Genomic DNA, 17,214 nt, shown 5'->3' on the forward strand with positions numbered 1-17,214 from the left:
TGCCATATGTGGAGTTTCGACTGTGATCCCCCTGTTTCATCTCAATTAGTATTTGATTAAGTTGTGCATATGGCAGTCTTTATACAGTACGTCTGTGTCCATCTGTTTGTTCATCTGATTAGGCCAAAATTTCAAACTGGACAGTTTGCCGTTGTGGTGCCTGGCATGGCGAAGGATCGGCAAAGCACACAGGAGGAAAACTGCAGCATGTACATGATCAGCTAGTTTAATGTCGTCCACTGCACCGTTGAGTTGGGCCACCCTGTTTTAAAATCAGCAGTGAAACTGAGAAATTTAACAGTAGCAGCTACACAATGGTAAGATTTATTGCAGGATATATTACTTGACACAGTCTTGTGTATTTTTAGACTTTGGGGGTTCGGTTCAGCATTCAGCGGTTTCACCTGCACAAGGCTAAGATCAAATTATCCAGCAACCGTGATGAAAGCAGAATGGCTCCCGCTTCAGTGTTTGCACTCCTCTCCTGTCTCCGTCCTTCCCTCAGCAGATGGCTCCACCACAGGAATGGGCTCCGAATCGACGAGTAACAGCCCAGCAGCTTTCTTTCTGTCTATCTCTTCCTTCATGTTCTCTTTTTCCTTTTTCCCCTCTTTACTTCCCACAGCGCTTGCATTTCTGGCTATGAGCTGAGCCATCCGGAGCCAGCACCCCCCCCTCCGGGTGGCAGCCAGTGAGAGTTTTCAGGCCTCCCACCTGAGCATCAAAGTCCTCTTATGAGTGTTGGAGTGAAGACAGGCCTGTCTTCTGCACTGCCTCCCACCCTGAGAGCTCAAGAAGGAGAAGTTGGGACACACAGGACAGAGAGAATGACAGAGATTAAAGAGAAAATAAAATGCCAGGTCGATTTTTTTCCTGCAGAATGACTCCAATTGTGTGTTTTGTGGAGTTAGGAGTGTGTTGGGGGGGAAAAGAGAAAAGAATATACTGCTACCTAATCACAGGCGAACTCGGCTCCACAAAACAATATACTCACTGCCACGACATTACCACATCACCCCCCAGTGTAAACCTGTCTCCATGGCAACGGCTCAAGCTGACCTTGCCTGATTTGTACTACAACAATTGGCCTTTGTGCTGCACTTGTTCAAATATGCACCTGGCAAAAATAAAATAATCTCCCATCCCTCACACACACACACACACACAGAGAGCTTACAAACCTGCCTCTGTGTCTCCCCACGCAGCCAGCCGAGGAACCTGGGGGAGGGCTGGGGCAGAACAAATGACACTTCCTTGCAAAGTCTGGCTGACTAATGTCCATAATAAAAAGGCCATCACAATCTACTGTTGTTTCCTCTTTTTGTGTCATGCCATAAGCTTACACACATGTTGAGCCCCAGCACCATTAGAAGACCATTTACATCCCCTATATGTAGTTATTGATCTCAGGCAGTGGCATGCACTGATGCTCTTTTTATAACCACCAATGACTGTCATTTATTGTAGTTTCGTTGTTATCGACCCACTTGTGTGATGATTGTCATCAGATCGATTCATTCATTTTCCATCAGTACAGAATCATCACTGATCTGACCCTCATGTGTCGATGACCTACAGTTGTCTTATTGATTATGTCTTTCATATTAGTGCTTTTACCATCCCAGAGGTAGCTTTAGGAGATTTCCATTATGTAGATGTAAATTTGATTGAAAGCGCCCAACTCTTCTCCAGTACAAGTCTTCGGGCTGGAGTTACTGGAGCCCCATCTCCCAACAAAAAATAAAAAAATAAATAAATACAGCATATCTATATATTATGTAGAAAAGCGCTTGGCGTATTTTCATTTCATTATTCCAGTTCAATTGATTCGTCCATAATCCTATTTTTGTTGCTGGTCAAGCGCACATCACAATGTTCTTCTTCATCATCTCTGTAAGAAAATGCTGATGATGCAGGCCTGTCCTCCTCCCCCATCCCCTTCCATTTCAAAGCACATGCTTCCATCTCATGAATAATGTATCTGATTAATTAGGCTCATTATTACAGTATATGGTCAAGTGGAAATTCCCCTCTGTTCTAGTTCAAACATAAAATGGACCTTTTTGTTCTCCCCCTTCCCCTCTCTCGACTCACATCATTGTCGGCCGTGTTGTTATGGATGAGAGGGAGGGCCCTGGGTATTTGTTGTACCCCTCGGGACGTTGCATGGCGTTGCGCAGAGAAATACAATGAAATAACAAGATAACAAGATAAAAGCCTTGTGTTGGACTTCAAAGCGGAACGGCTGCATGAATAGAAGCAGAGTGAAACACACTCTGCGCCTTGGTGATTTCAAAGAGCGGGTCCGCGTTCATGGAAGGCAGCGGCTCGCGCAGGATATGCAAACCTGGGATGTTGCATATAATCACACACATGTGATTATGTGACTATACACAATGAGCTCCAAAACGTCAAGACTTGTATGTTAATACTATTCTCTGCCTGAGAAATCAAATTCCATAAACTACTTGGAGTGGAGCCGCCCACGTATTCTTGTCCTTGGGATGTAAATATGGCACCTTAGCTTGTCCTCACTGGAACGATAAAGTTAAGCCATATAAATCCAAGGCTAGCACAGCTGCACGGAATCACCCTTTTCCTTTACTCTACACACGGTGACGGGCATATTTAGCGCTAAGTAACATAAAGGCGCAAATCTTTCACAAACCTGTAATTCCTGGAAGCCCGCAGGTCCTCCCAGCCCAAGATGCCATCCATGCAATAAATTTGCCTCGCAGCTATTGATCCATGATGTTCTCACAAAGGTGGGCTGTCCTGGCACTGTGGAGACAGTAAGATACACACATGAACACTCATACTCTCCAGTGATGGCAGGGAAGGAGCTCTCATGCACAAATCTGAACAGATGCCACGAGCAAAGTTTACTTTTCACTCTCACTGTCTATTTTTTTTTTTTTTTTTACTGTTAAATTCACTGGCACATTTTACAAGCTTTAATGTGCTGCTCTCACGCTATGAAGCAGTAGGGGGGTGTGGGGAGGTGGCCGCCGCATTGTGAATCCTTTGGCTTTTCATCGATCAGGGGCTTCAACAGCTCTGTATTGATCGGGCCTCTTTCTTTCTACAGATCAGTCATGCACCTGTCCATGGATACTCTGAGCTCACACGGGCATTTCTGCCTGCCCTGCAGGAAGATTATATGGACGAGTCAGTGATAGACAATGTAGAAGATTTTATACTGTCATACAACGTTGCTCAAATTGATAGCTTTTGAAACACCTGAAGATTACAGTGTCCTGAAACACAACCTATCAATCAGTGAGACAGTGTATGCGCACGCGTGTCTGGGCGTGCCATCATCCTCGCCACTTCCCAGCTGCAGTATCAGCTGGCATTGCCCTGATTTACTGTACTTGTGCATACTTGTGTCTCTCTGTAGGTCGTCTTGGTTTTTATGTGTGTGTGTGTGTGGCTTTGCATGTTTTTTCATAATCATCCTGTGTGCATTTGCGATGAGTAATGAAGCGGTGTCTGTCTGGTGGATGCTGGGTAATCATGCAAATCAGCACCACACTCATTCCAAGGGAGGGTATTACAGGCAATGCTGGACAGAGAGCCTCCTCCACGCAGTCCCTGCAGATGACACTATAGCACGACTGCAAAAAGATGACAGGGAAGAAAGAGGTGGGAGGGCAGGAGAGGCTGAGGATATTAGACACAAAAATACATTTGTGAAAGAAGCAGATAGTAAAATTAGCAGCTGGGGGCAAGACAATTACAAAAATTGTGCTGCGGCTTTGCGTGTTAAATGAGTAAGAAGCATGTTGCTGTCTGCTTTTAGATTAATTTGTAAATTATTCTTCCCATAGCGTAAAATACTCAAAACTGCATCAGCTCTGCGTTGTCATCCGCTCATTTTTGTGGTGCGTTGGAGCCCATGGGTGAGAGTAAACGGGAGCTACATCTGTTGTGTGGCTGTGTGTAGTTTTTGAGATGAAGCCAATGAGTTCTGACATTGGCACTGATGTGAACTGAAATAGAAAATGCAGTGCTGGGTGACAAACACCTGAATCTCACCTTAGAACAAGGAGCAGGTCCACTCTGTAGCTTTACACACAGACACACACACTCACAGAGGAAAGTGTCTACTTAAGATTTTTGCTCACGCGGGGCTCGAATTATAGCTCCATCGCTGCCTGGGGTCACTTGATGCTTGAGAGCTTGGAGGATATGGATGCCAAAGGTATTTGGCAGCACTGTGGGCACAAAAATCTAGCGTTGATGTGTTTAATATCACTTAGACATCAACATACTTCCCTGCTGCACCTGATGGGGCAAATACACGAATCACAGAGATTTTAGTGATGATGAGTCAAGTTATGATGTTGTGATCAATTCTCCCTGGGGATTAGTGTGAAACTCTTCCGTGTAGGCTAACCTTAGATAACGTAAATCCTGTGAAATGATTCATTCATTTCTATGCTGAATGTACACGGAGCGGGTCTGTTTTTATGAAAGGAAGACAGCTTGAGGGAAAGTGGTGTGGATTCTCCGTTAATCCAGATACAACACTGACTGAAGAGGCCACTTCACAGGCAGTAAATGCCAGAACAGATGAGGTTTTACGCTGAACCTCCAATACAACACCCCCCCACCGCCTCCACACTTTTATTATAACACATAATGAGCCCATGCACACTGAGGGAGTGGTGCTTTCTTGGCCAGCCTGCATGGACTTGCAAAGTGGAAGGCGGTTATTAGAAGGTCAATAATCAAAGTTTCATGCTCAATTCCAAATTCAGACAACCTTGCTCAATATCAATTTCACAGGTTTGTAGTTTATGCTGTTCTATTGCACACTATAACAATCTAATGCAGTGTTAAATGTTTCCATTAATGACTGGCCCACAGAAAAAAGATTCACGGATGGAATAAACACAAAAATTGGGCCAAATTATTACTCAACCTGCAACCATATGTTTCTAAAACAGCTGCCTTTACTTGACCCTTCAGAGAACACATGAATTCAAAGCGCCACTGGGCCACGCAACTAGCCCGTCATTGCCAGCGGTGCAGGCGGTGAATGGACATCTATGTTAACATGTTTTTTAAGTGACTTTGTGCCATATGTGCAGGAGAGAGAACATCTGCTACTAAATGGGGAGGAAACAACAGACCTGCAACATGATATGCATCCCCCAGAGAGAGCGGAGCCCGCTCACACTACACTTTCCCAGCTATTGTAAAAAAGAGTAAACCAAAGAAATTTGCCTTTGTTGTCACCTGAGACCATGCAACGAATAAGATAGCCGTCCTAATTGGATTTTATTTTGAGTGAAGTTAAATGGAAGCAAATAGCCTTTTTATGGTGGAAAAAAAAATTGTGACGGTCTTGGTTATTTGTGTTATTGTTGATTAAATAAATCAACATCGAACCGAAGTAACAAGTGAACAATTTGAAAGAAATAATCACACATACATGCATATCACAACCACATCCCGCCATGTTTTTTTATTTATTTCGCTATTTATTCAGTGAACATTTAGTGTCTTTATGCAGATGAACCTCTTTGAAATCATTCTGATACTTAAAAAAATCCCTTACAAACATACTGAGACTGCGCTCTACCAAAAATGTCATTTAATGGTTTTTAGTAATAGAGAGTTATTTTGTTGCTGGCTGAGATTATGCAGCAGTTGCTTTAAAGAGCCAGCAAGTCTGCTCTGGGAAAAGCAGAGCAAGAATCCACTATATCAAAATAGATTTTATCAATATATATCAAGCTATGTATCAGCTATATATGTCAAATTTCTGTGATAAATTAAAAAAATGAAATCTCCTAATAGCTTTTTTTCCCTCGCATTTTCAACACGTCTCAGTTTGCTCACTAAGCCGATTTTATTGTCAAACTGCTGTTTCCGCGGTCATGCGTCCTCTTTTACATCCACAGGGGGAACTAAATTGGAAAGCAGTGAGCCAGTGAATCAGTGAAGAGCACTGAAAAAGAAAATCCTGCGCTCAGTGAACCCTGGTCCTGGTGTTTGTATGCCACCTCCTTATTGACCTCTTCTAATCTTTGTCCAGCAAACCAAATATAGCCTCCTGTCCTTTGACGTTACTGTGATCACACTGAGGTCTGTTTGGTGATGGAGCCAACATCGCAAACATGAGACTCAGGTACCATTGTCTGTCTTTTTTTTTTCTTTTATTCCCAGCATTTCCAAAATACTTCTGCTTCTTTAACGCCATTAATGGAGAAGACAGACAGAAGAAAAAGAAACTAATGTTTTAGTCTCCATCATGGCTTTTCCTTGAATACATTCATCTTGAAGAAGCATCCCTGCATCAGCGCGTTGCTCCTTCTGTCTGCCTATTAGTGTCTGCCCTCACATTGCGCGCCCCCCCCCACACACACACACCGACACACACGAGCATCAAAGCCAGAGACATCAAAAGTGCAGCACAAATGCTCATTTCAATGCACTTTGTTCATTATGGTCATACTCAATAACACAAGCATGCATTACTGTATCAGCCTTTAGGTGGATTAACCAAGAGCTGCCAGGACTGCACATATACTGTACAATCAGTCCTGCTCCTCAGACCCTGAGAAAAGAGGTCCCAGTCAAATAATTCATTACCACCCCAGAGACTGTTCTGGAAAACTCGTCAGGGTGTTTTAAAGGATATAATGTGTCAGTAATGCATTTAACCGAGTATGAGTCCTTCAGTAGTAGCCTTGTGTTTAAATGAGCTATTACATCTTCCAGCATGGCGTGAAAAAAACTTGAAGCTGCTGGATTTTTAACAATTCATTCCAACCCGCTTGATTATTAGAAGGAAGAGTTCACATTTATCAAGTCTGGCCTGAAAGAAAGTGTGTAATAGGTGCTGGGATCTGCCTCACATAAGACTGAGGTGAACTTTTAAAAAGATTTTTCTAAAAAATTCAAAAAATGTATCCAATAAAGTGGATGTTCATGAACCGGAACAGGTGACATTACCACACGTCACAGTGATACCTCTGTCAGTTTGTTTGCTGTTTCCTTATGTGATGAGGCCTGCACTTCTTTTTCAATCCTCCCTTCCTTTTGCCTTTCTCTGCCTTTCCACTACATGCTCCCCGCCGCTTCCTCCTTTTCATTTTACCCTCTTATAACCTTAACTCTCGCCCTGTCTTAGTTTCAATGGGGATACGTCCTGTGCGTATTTTGGCTGCAGTTTCCCTTCCTGGTCTCCTGTAGATATATGACATATGTTCAAAAGCTAAATATGGCTCTTATTTTCTTCTGTGTGTAGAGTTTCTACCCAGTCTTCCCTAAATGTTTTTGGCGCCCATTTCTATTTTGTTTTCACCTCATTCATCTTTTCACTTGTTCTCTGCATTCTTTGATCCACTGCACTGTCTTTCTCAGCTGGCTCTGTCTGTCAGCGATATCGTCATACCACACGAGTACAGACGCAGACACAGAGAGGACAAAAGACAACATTTGGTACAAAGAAAGCCCCCGGTGGCTTCTTGATCCAGGCTGCAGCAAAAAAATAAATAAAAAACACCCCCCCCCCCCCCCCAAAAAAAAACAAACAAAAAAACCAAAAACAAAAAACCAGTCGACAATCAGCACATTCACAGAGATCTATTTGCAGTAAAGATAGCAGCATTTCTTCTGTCTTTCTGTCTCATATGCTCACTCGTGTGCACACACGCACACAGCGGGCTCTGAGGTAGACAGGCTCTCCAGTGGAGGAGAAATGCTCGCCCAGCGTGGGGCTACACGCTCAGCAGAGCACCTAATTGCAATGATAAATATGAGATGGTGGAGATGGGGAAACAAAGGCTGGTAGAGTCTCTCCTCGGATGAACCTCAAGAAGAAGGTGGCTGTTTAATTGGCTTCACACAGAAGCACATAAATGCATGGCAAACACATACGTGCGCACACACACACACACACACACACACACACACACACACACACACTATAGGAGTGAGTGGTAATCCACAGAGATGCTATAACGTAGCACACAGGCTAAAAGAAACAGATTAAAAAAGCATACCTACTGCAGTATATATGCCGGGTCTTTAAATGTCCAAAGATTAAGACAAGATTAAAAGACGCCTCTGAGTTGAGACTGACTCAATCACGAATCCATTACAGTAGGTTTGGGAATAGGTTTCCAGTAAAACCAACAATGTGACAGTGATGTCATTTCAGTCGATGGAGGATAAAGTAGTTCTTCATGAAGGTGTGATGAAGTTGTTCTCCCTGAGCTGTGGCCCCTTTGGCAGTGAGTTTTTTTCATTATGGATTCTCTGCTAGTGGACAACATGGGAGACTGGGCTCAAGTCAGGGACTTAGCTGGCCAGAGACCCTGCATGAAGCCTGTTGTTTCTGAGTTTCTCCCATCACCACGCAGGAGCTCAGAAGTTCGGCCAGAGAGATGATCAGGTGCAGGTCACACCTTTTAGCGTCCTTATGCCTTGACTGCTCAGTTTGGCCCTCCTGCCAGCTAGAGGTAGAGTTCTGTATGTGTCAAACTTCTCTTATAAAAGAATAAAATAATCCTTCAGACTTGACACAGTCCCGTCTCTGCAGACAGTTCCCGGCTCCTCATGTTTTGGTTTTCACTCTGTCAGGTGTGATACCTCATGTAGACAGATGTGTAAATGGGAGAGTACTGGAAGGAAAGTCAGCTAAATTGTCATAGCAAATGAAAGATGTATGAAAAATTTCCTTATGTAATGTTTCTTTTCTTCCTTTGTAATAAAATGTCTGTCCTAGCTTTGTTAATTTACGCTATCTGTAGACTGATGACAGAAAAGGCATTTAGAATAAGGTTGTTCGATAATAAGGAGTGAAATAAGTGAAAGGCTTTGTGAAAGTGAAAGTTTTTGTAATACTGCAGATAAATTTTAAGAATAAAACAGATAAGGGGGATAAAAGAGGACTGGCACAGTCCTTCATATTTCCCTCATTTTTAAATGTGATAAACTGAGTACGAGAAGTTGAGGTGAATATCAGTTTCATGCATCATAAATATCTTCATAGGCACTGAAGTGCAGTCAGATGAGGCTCTAAGGGCAAGTTCAGGTTTTTTTTTTTTTATTTTTAAATTATGATTAAATCTGAGGCACAAGAGAAAAACCTTGTTCTTGTACTTCTTGCTTCTTTAAGATTGATTCATTTTTGAATTTAAGGTTGTTTAAATTCATGAGTTCACGGTTTGCCCTTCACTACAACCTTGTGTCATGCATAATGAGAATTTTAGTGTGTTTCTGAGTTTAATCTGATGTTCTGTCTCTTATTCTTACTTTGACTGGGCTCAAAGTGTAGCATACATGACACGCTACAGCCGAAAGCTCTTAACACAGCTTTAAGAAATTGAACATTCAAAGTACAACATGGGGCAAACACAAACCCTTTACCGTTAAATACAATCAACACTTCATACATATTTCAAGTACTTGTGTCTCTCCAACTAGCCACAGATTTGGTCAACGCTTATCGATTGATGCATCTTCAGTAAAAACATATTTGCAGCACAATGACATGCTGAAATAAGCAGAAATTCAACAAAGCTAAAACCAGGACCTCCCTGTTTGCCAAATGCCTAACTTTGAAATAATTTTCATGTACTATTGCTTGGAAGTGCATGGAAATTTGACAAAGTTGCCCTAAGTAAAGGTCCAAGAAAATACCAAGTAAATATATTGCAAGAAACAAAAAAAGAACAAAACTACAGCCTTTATTGCACCTCTTGCTTCATTATTTCTTTTCTACAACATTTCACAGCAAAACACACTTTATTACAAATCCAGCAAATGGAATTTGAGTGCATAGAACCTTATGCAACGGTTCTCTAAAGGGCATGATTTTTTTAGTGTTTTTTTTTTTTTTTTACCCTCAATGCTTGCCATTTTTCTTTGTAAGCAACTGCAGTGAGTTTTTGGAGGCATTGTGTTCTTGCTTCCGTGCTGAGGCTGGATAATTCAATCTGTCATCTCAGGTAGAATCATTGAGGGGAGCTAGGTTATGCTGATGGGCCACTTTTTAACTCTCACTCATGACTGAATGTCGGAAAGGGATTCAGCTTTATCAGAAAACGAAACCTTCAGTTAATATTCTTAAGAAAGAAAAGAATAATGCAGAGGGAATAATTAGAGGCAGTGGATGCTGTGAACACATGGATATGTGGAGTTGTGTGTCTGTTTCTCTTAATAAATTCAGTTTGACAGCTAAAACCCTTTCAGGAATTATTGGTCTCCACCAACCCCAGAGGAAAATCTCTGACGGACTTTTTTAGCTGTGGAATGCTACAGTTTATTCGTTGGCTCGTAGCTAACGGTGCCTGTCTGCCGTTTGGTGCTGACCTTGCAGTGTAAAATGGTTTTTTTGACCATTTAATCGCTGCCGTTGACACTTTAGAGGCAGTGAGGGTGAACTCAGACAGCAAAATTGGACATTGGATGAGTAAATAAGGAACTGAAACTAGCTTGTGGTAATTGACTTTAGCTTCAAGTGACCCCTTTCATATTGACGCATTGTTTTTATATTAGCAGAAGTGATACTGGAAAATGTTTTGGGCTTTTTGCTTTTTGCTTTAGTTTCCAGATGAACTTGAGGGGAAGCAAAATTACTTTCTTTATGCTTTCATTCAGTCAATATTTAGGAGCCAATGTAATAAAAGGATTTGTCTGAAATACCTAGGGCATTCTGTATGCCTGTAAAATAGATTTTTGCGTTTTGGAAATTCAAACAAAGCGGAGATGTGACAGCTTGAAACTTGAGCCCAGAGTTTAAGTGAACCACTGGAGCCCACTTTGAATAAATCTTTGAATGCATAAGCTGTTCCCTTGACATTGTTACTGTATTAAGTTTCACTGTAATCTTACAAAGAAGTGGTCCAGGTGTTGAGAAAACCAGTCAATCATCCGTCGGGAAGAAAGCGCAGTGAGGTTGAAACCAGCAGTGTCAGCGCAGCTCCCAAGCTCATGGTTTCAGTTGTCACAGCTTCTCGTTCTCCACTGATGGCTCTGAGCTGTAGAAGCAAAGCAGAAGAAACACAGAAAAGCCTTGGGGGTTGGGGGGGGGTCCATGCATATGCCCATAAACATTGATATGCAAATGACATTAAATGTTCATAAGCCGGCAGCTAAAGTAATGCAGAAAGGAGGAAATGTGTTTGCTGTACTGCTGAATTCATCCCCGTAACTCGAGGGACGCAGTGGGGCGACAGGAAAAGGGGGAAGCAAATTGTAATGGGAAAGAGGAGAGAACTGGATTGGAGGGGGTTTAACAACAAAGGAACACTTGGATGAGAAAAAATAAACCCAAAGAACTACTTTTGTTTTTCCTTATAAATATCATCTGGAGATTGACAGCCACTTCTCCCTGATCTCATATAAGTCGGCTCATCTCAGCAGCACCTCATTTATCCTTTTGTTGTGCCACCTTCCCTTCCTGCCTTTATCTGCCTCTCACCCTGAAGCCTGTGATACCATCGACGGGCCTGGACAAATCCCTGGGCAGTTAGCCTTGATGGCTGACAGGGCTGGTTTCCATGCAGAGCCTCTCTGTACAGTGTGTGTGTGTGTGTGTGTTTGTCAAGAGAGCCTCAGGTGTGCGGTAAATATTCTGCAGTCTAATGTGATTAAATTATCGAAAAAGAGATACAGTGAGTTAACAACCTCATTTTTCCAATAATAACCCAATAAACCTGAATACGACTCGTGAGTCTCCATTTTCCCTCCTTTTAAAGTGAAGCTGCAACTCTCAGTGACATATCTCTGGGAGAATTTCCTTCGATGCTTCCTGACCCTTCATTTTCTCGTGTGCGAGTCTGTTACAACCAAACATTAGAAGCTTGAGATCTGTGTTTCGTGGCCAATGTTCCCCATTTTAAGTAGCTCTCTGGCCACTTCTCTATACATCAAAGAAACTCTGCTGGATTAAGTGACTCATTAGGTGACTGAGCCCTAAAAACAGCACCTAATTTACTCACTTCCCGACCAAAAAGCTTTGCAGTTCCCCCAGGAAAAGGCAAAAAAGAAAAAAAAAAAAGAAAAAGAAAAGAAAAAGCAATGCATCATACGGTATGAAAACAAGCTGGATGCTGTCAGAAGTTTTCACATCCTTCCCCTTTGGACCCAGCAGAGACAAAGTAATGAGACGAATCTGTTTAGATCTTATCAGACAGAAGTAAATAATTAAATAAATAAAAAGCTGAGACAAATCCTGTAGGTTTCCAGGACGTGCTTGGCGATGGGTGGTAATCAATCAAATTATCACTCCAGCCCCAGTGCAGGCCGAATGGATGGAGCTTCTGCTGTACGATGGCATTCCCACCTCACATGATAAAAAGCGAAAACAGAGCTCAACACCAAAAAATTGGCGAGAGACTTCTTTAAAAGACCTTGCAGATAACTGAAGCAACGGCATATCTCACACATACTTGTTTGCACTTACATCAACGTTCCTGCAAGTGTGCTCACAGTTAGCCGCTCAGCACCACACGCACACCTCCACCCTCCTGTGATGACATTTGAAGGACGAGGGGCCTGCGGGGAGAGCGGGCTTGGAGAGCTTGGATGAGGTGGAGGGCTGGCTGGCCGGCTGGTTGGGGTGTGAGGTAAACAACACCTCGGAGTTCAGCGTGCATGCCTAATGTGGCTCTGATGGCCGAGGCTGCCCGATGACAAGCTGTCTAAAGAAGTCTTCTGCTCCTGCAGCGACTCGCTACTGCTGTCTCTCACAGTGCTGGTTTTACTCCGTCCAGCTGTCCACATCAACTCTACTTTGTACTTTTGCGTCCCTGCCATTTTTTTTTTTTTTTTTTTTCATCCTGTTCAAACTCTCTTGACTCACCTTTTGCTCTGCTGCTGTCATGCAGTTTATGTTGCTGGTATAAAGACGGAGAACAAACTGAACAAACTGAATATGCGTTCTTTTTTGTGTATTTTTTTTTTTTTTTGTGTGTGGTTTCACAGCAGCTGTCAAAAAACACTGGGTCATTGCCTTTAACTTTGTACAATTTTATGAAATGCATACTAATGATATAATCATGGTCACTGGCAGCAATGCACACATGCAGATCAAAATACAAAGATATGTACAAATGCGAATTGTACACTCTTAAGGTGTGTTCAGACTGAACACAAAGCAAATTTCAGAGCAGGTGTGATTGCATAAAAATTCTGAGTGGAGGTGGACATGGAGCGTGAACTCGAGCAAAAAGGTTTCCGCACACTTTGAAAATGCAGAAATTTTCACAAAAAGAAGAAAGAAAGAAAGAAACAAACAACGCCCCTCCCCCAACAGTGTGCTCATCCCGAGCTGTTGAACTTCCGTTTCACAAATAAACAGATGAGGAGAAAAAAAAAAAAAAATGTCTGAAAGGTGATGATAGAAAACACCAGCTCCTGGTCGGCTCTGCCAGTCTGACTCAGAGCTGCAGCACACACATCCTGTACAAAGTCACTCTCTGCTCACACACACAGGTGGGCCGTTGCTAGGCTAGTTTCAGCTAACATCTGGTGTTTTCGTAACTTATAAACACGGAGCGAAAAAATGCCCCGTTGGTCAAATTTGTGTGGGTAAAGCAAAGCAAAATTTGCTTCACATGCAGTCTGAGCACACCTTTACAGCTATTTTTTTTTTTTTTTTTTAACTTTTACTAGTGGTTTTTACCCCCCAACCTGAGTTCAATAATCTCATTTGTTCTCATTGGCCAATTGCCGCCCATCTCTCTACTGATTGGTCTCTGAGAGGGCAGAGGTGCTATCTGATTGGTTTTAAGTTCAGACAAGTAGAAGCAAAAACAGACAGTAATGAATACTGTTGTATTCTGAGGAGATAAAAATCACATTGACATCATTTACTCAGGTCATACACATAGAACATTTATTGCTGTGTAGTCAGGCTTTAACCTTTGATGCCATAATCATTGACACAAGGATTTGTCTCAGAAAGATAGGAGGATATATCTTTGAAGCTAAAACAGCCCTTGGTTGCTTCGTATTTTCCCTCCTCTACCTCTAATCTCACTGTATCCTCACTGATGAACAGGACACTTCAGGAAAAGGCAATCACTTCACCTGAAGTCAGAAACGCACACACACACACACACGCACAGTTGTATGAACTCACTCATTGTTACCCAACATCATGTCATAAACATAGTCATCAAAGTGATTTTGCATGATAAAAAAAGGTGAAACCTTCCGATTTCCTCACATCACCTCTTTTTTGTTAAGAAATCCCCCCCCCCCCCAAAAAAAAATAAATAAATAAATAAGAAGGTAATGCTCACACCACAATGTGTACAACAGTTTACCTCTGGAAATCAGGTTTTAAAGATGAGCGTCTCCCTCATTTGGAGGTTAGGGCTGCGGCAAAATGAATTTGCATTGAAAGATACAAAGCTTTGTTCATCGTTGTGAGCGTGTGAGCGCTTGATATTAAAACTATGATGTGTGAAAGGGTTGCTACAACATACTGTCTGTTTGAAGGGCTGGGGAAGAGAAGATGAGTGCATCAGGGTGTCATTTTTTCAAAAAACAAAATAAGACAAAACAAACAACAGCAAAAAAAAAAAAAAAAAAAAAAAAAAAAAAAAAAAAAATCATATTGTATCACAATCCCAGAACCATGCTGAAGGAACACTAATGTGTCCATAATCGATATGTTGTGGTGTAACTCCAAAATTAAAGCTTTGATAGAAATGGTTTATGCTAGTCATGTTTTTTTAGCATAGGAGGCTAAAAAGCGAACAAAGTTCCCTGTGCGCAGCCAGGAATGTCTGTGAGCTGGAGCAATCCTCATGTGCATGAATATGGCTGTTCCCATCTGTGGTTGTCCTCTGGGACTCCAACAACTAAAGAAAAAAAAAAAAAAAAAAAAAAGGAACCACAAGGAACCAGCGTTCCCAAAGAGAAATGTGCTGAAGGGAACAATCACTTCAGCGCTAAAAGGTTGCTTGAAATTTTTTGCTTCGTTGTTTTATACACTGTCCACACCTTAAAAAATATTAGAAAACTGGAAGCCACTGGCAGACAAAAAGTCCTAGACAACAAGTCAAAGAGACCAGATGGGTTAAATAAATGGGGACAAGGAAACGGCAACACTTGGAAGTGCCTATTCTCTTTTCTACAAAAATAGTGGAATAGAAATTACATGGTCATCACCCAACATTGACATCTTGATACACTTCTGTATATAGATATAAATCTTGGTTAAATGCAGTTCCATCATGCAGTCAAAGGGTCCTCGAAACTCTTCTGATTTTGTCCGTTCACCTTAAATCCTTAATCTTGCTGAGAGGAAGTGCTGTCAAAAGGAGTGTGCTTGAAGTGTCACTTCATCAGGTGGCTGTGAACCCTGTTTCGTTGCACACAAGGCTGCCCCAGGCACGCATTATTTATTTTTCCTTCTTGTGGGGTTTGTAAAGCTCGATCCGAACTCGCTCCTTTTTCAAATTTGTTCATTCGTGTTTGAGAGATGCGGGAGATAGAAAGGAAAGAATAACCGATTTCACAAATCGCTCCATGCATGGCTATAGCTCTGCGATCTGTCAGTTTTCCTTTCATTTTTGGCTGCCACTCAAAAGCTTGACAGAGACACAGAGCTTTGATCACATGGTACCTATCTCCTGTTTCAAACAAATGCAGGGGTATGGTGAAGTGATAGGAAAGATTTAATTCATGCTTTGGATACCTGAGGCAGTGCTCTCGCACACAAATACACACCATGAGCACACACTCTTGAACTCTCCTCCACCTTGCATTTTACTCTGATCTCAGCAGAAGGTCCAGTGCCAGAGTGAGTAGGACCTGTTGTTTCCGTCTGCCAGAACAGATGGACATTAGATCCGCTTTCTGCTTCCTCAGCCAAACAAATGACCTGCCTTCTCCTTCCCCAGCCTTACTTCCGCCTTGATTTATTCCACCATCTCTGAGCCTCCGCCCACTTGCTGCACTGCCTCTGAGACATGAAGGCGTCAAAACACTGTGTTGGTATGGAAAGCTATTCATTTTAGTTACTTCTATTTTTGCATTCTCAACCTAAGTTAACCCGAGACGACATGGAAAAAGGTAAACTACTGCGGAGCTACGATACTCTCTCATGGGTGTTCAGGTTTAAGCTCTTTTGTCTGTGCTCCTACTGACTCCCTGATATGAATCGACCTCTTGGTTTTCCAACGTGAGCAGAACATTTCACAGCCTCCACTACAGGTACAGCCCATAGAAGGGTATAAGGACCTGTCTAAATCTGCAGGCGCCAGCAGACCACAACCAAGACCACTCCCTTAGGCAGCAAAAAATAGGACATGGGCTTGTCATAAAAGTGTAGAAAGAGGTTGAGGGGGGAAGATGAGGGTTTTGTTTTGGAACACAGGATATCTTGTGTCATTGAGCCTCTCTCTCACTGATTGAAGCAGAGAGAGTGAGAGGGACAGCAATGGGTTCAGATCCAAGGAATGGAGAGACAAAGGAAGAGCAAACAGTAGGTTTCATCTGTTTTTCCGACAAGGCCCTACTGTTGTTTGGCTTGAGCTCTTCCCTTTGAATCCTTGTTCTCCATGTCCCATTTCCCCTCTTCCATCTCCTTTTCTTGTATCAACTAAGACCCCTGTCCAGGGGTTGGCCAAAAAGCCCTGGGGGTCCATAAGCTCGAGGCCCAGAATCTCCCTGCGGCCCTCCTTGCTCCGGGACGACAGCATCCCCCCTTGGTCCAGGCTTCCTGTGCTGTTGCACTTCTTGACTGCTCCTCCTGGGTACACCACTGAGCTGGGTGACAGCAGGGATGTCAACGACAAGCTGCTCAGTGTCTCTGACAAGTGTTCACTGTTGCCGGCTTGGCTGGAGCCGCAACCACCAATGGATGATCCAATGCCAATACCCAAATCTTCGTCTGAAGGATCAATGGAGTCATCGCGGGTGTAGCCCGGACTGGTGCTACCTCGCCCACTGCTCTGGCTCCGCTGATGGCCCCTGGTGGCCTGGAGGGTTAGAGCAGGCGAAGGGCTTGGCTTTGGTCTCAGGGTCTGGACTGGGGAGGAAAGGATAGTCCTGTCTTCGGGCATCGGGAACGGGCATGTGTGAGGTAATGGAGCTGTTGGCAATGGCAGCTCTAACTTCTGTGGCGGAGAGATGCTGAAGCTCAGTCCTTCTTCCAGGGTAGTCTGGAGACTGCCTTCAGAACTCCCTGTGGCAAGGGATGAGTCACTGTGGGAGGGGTACTGAAAAGGGGAAGGA

At 42.9% G+C, this 17,214-nt stretch overlaps 1 protein-coding gene across 1 annotated transcript in view; it reads right to left on the bottom strand.

Annotated features, from left to right (window-relative positions):
* Window positions 1-14,862: 14,862 nt before the first annotated feature.
* The window catches only part of cacna1ia (calcium voltage-gated channel subunit alpha1 Ia), a 95,671-nt gene continuing 93,319 nt past the window's right edge, over window positions 14,863-17,214 (bottom strand). Inside the window, exon 36 of the mRNA XM_029508051.1 lies at window positions 14,863-17,198. Coding sequence (XP_029363911.1) covers window positions 16,470-17,198 — 729 coding nt within the window. The 3' untranslated portion in view covers window positions 14,863-16,469. The remainder of the gene's footprint in view (window positions 17,199-17,214) is intronic.

Source organism: Echeneis naucrates, chromosome 8, assembly GCF_900963305.1.
Source record: "Echeneis naucrates chromosome 8, fEcheNa1.1, whole genome shotgun sequence".
Classification (NCBI taxonomy): Eukaryota; Metazoa; Chordata; class Actinopteri; order Carangiformes; family Echeneidae; genus Echeneis; species Echeneis naucrates.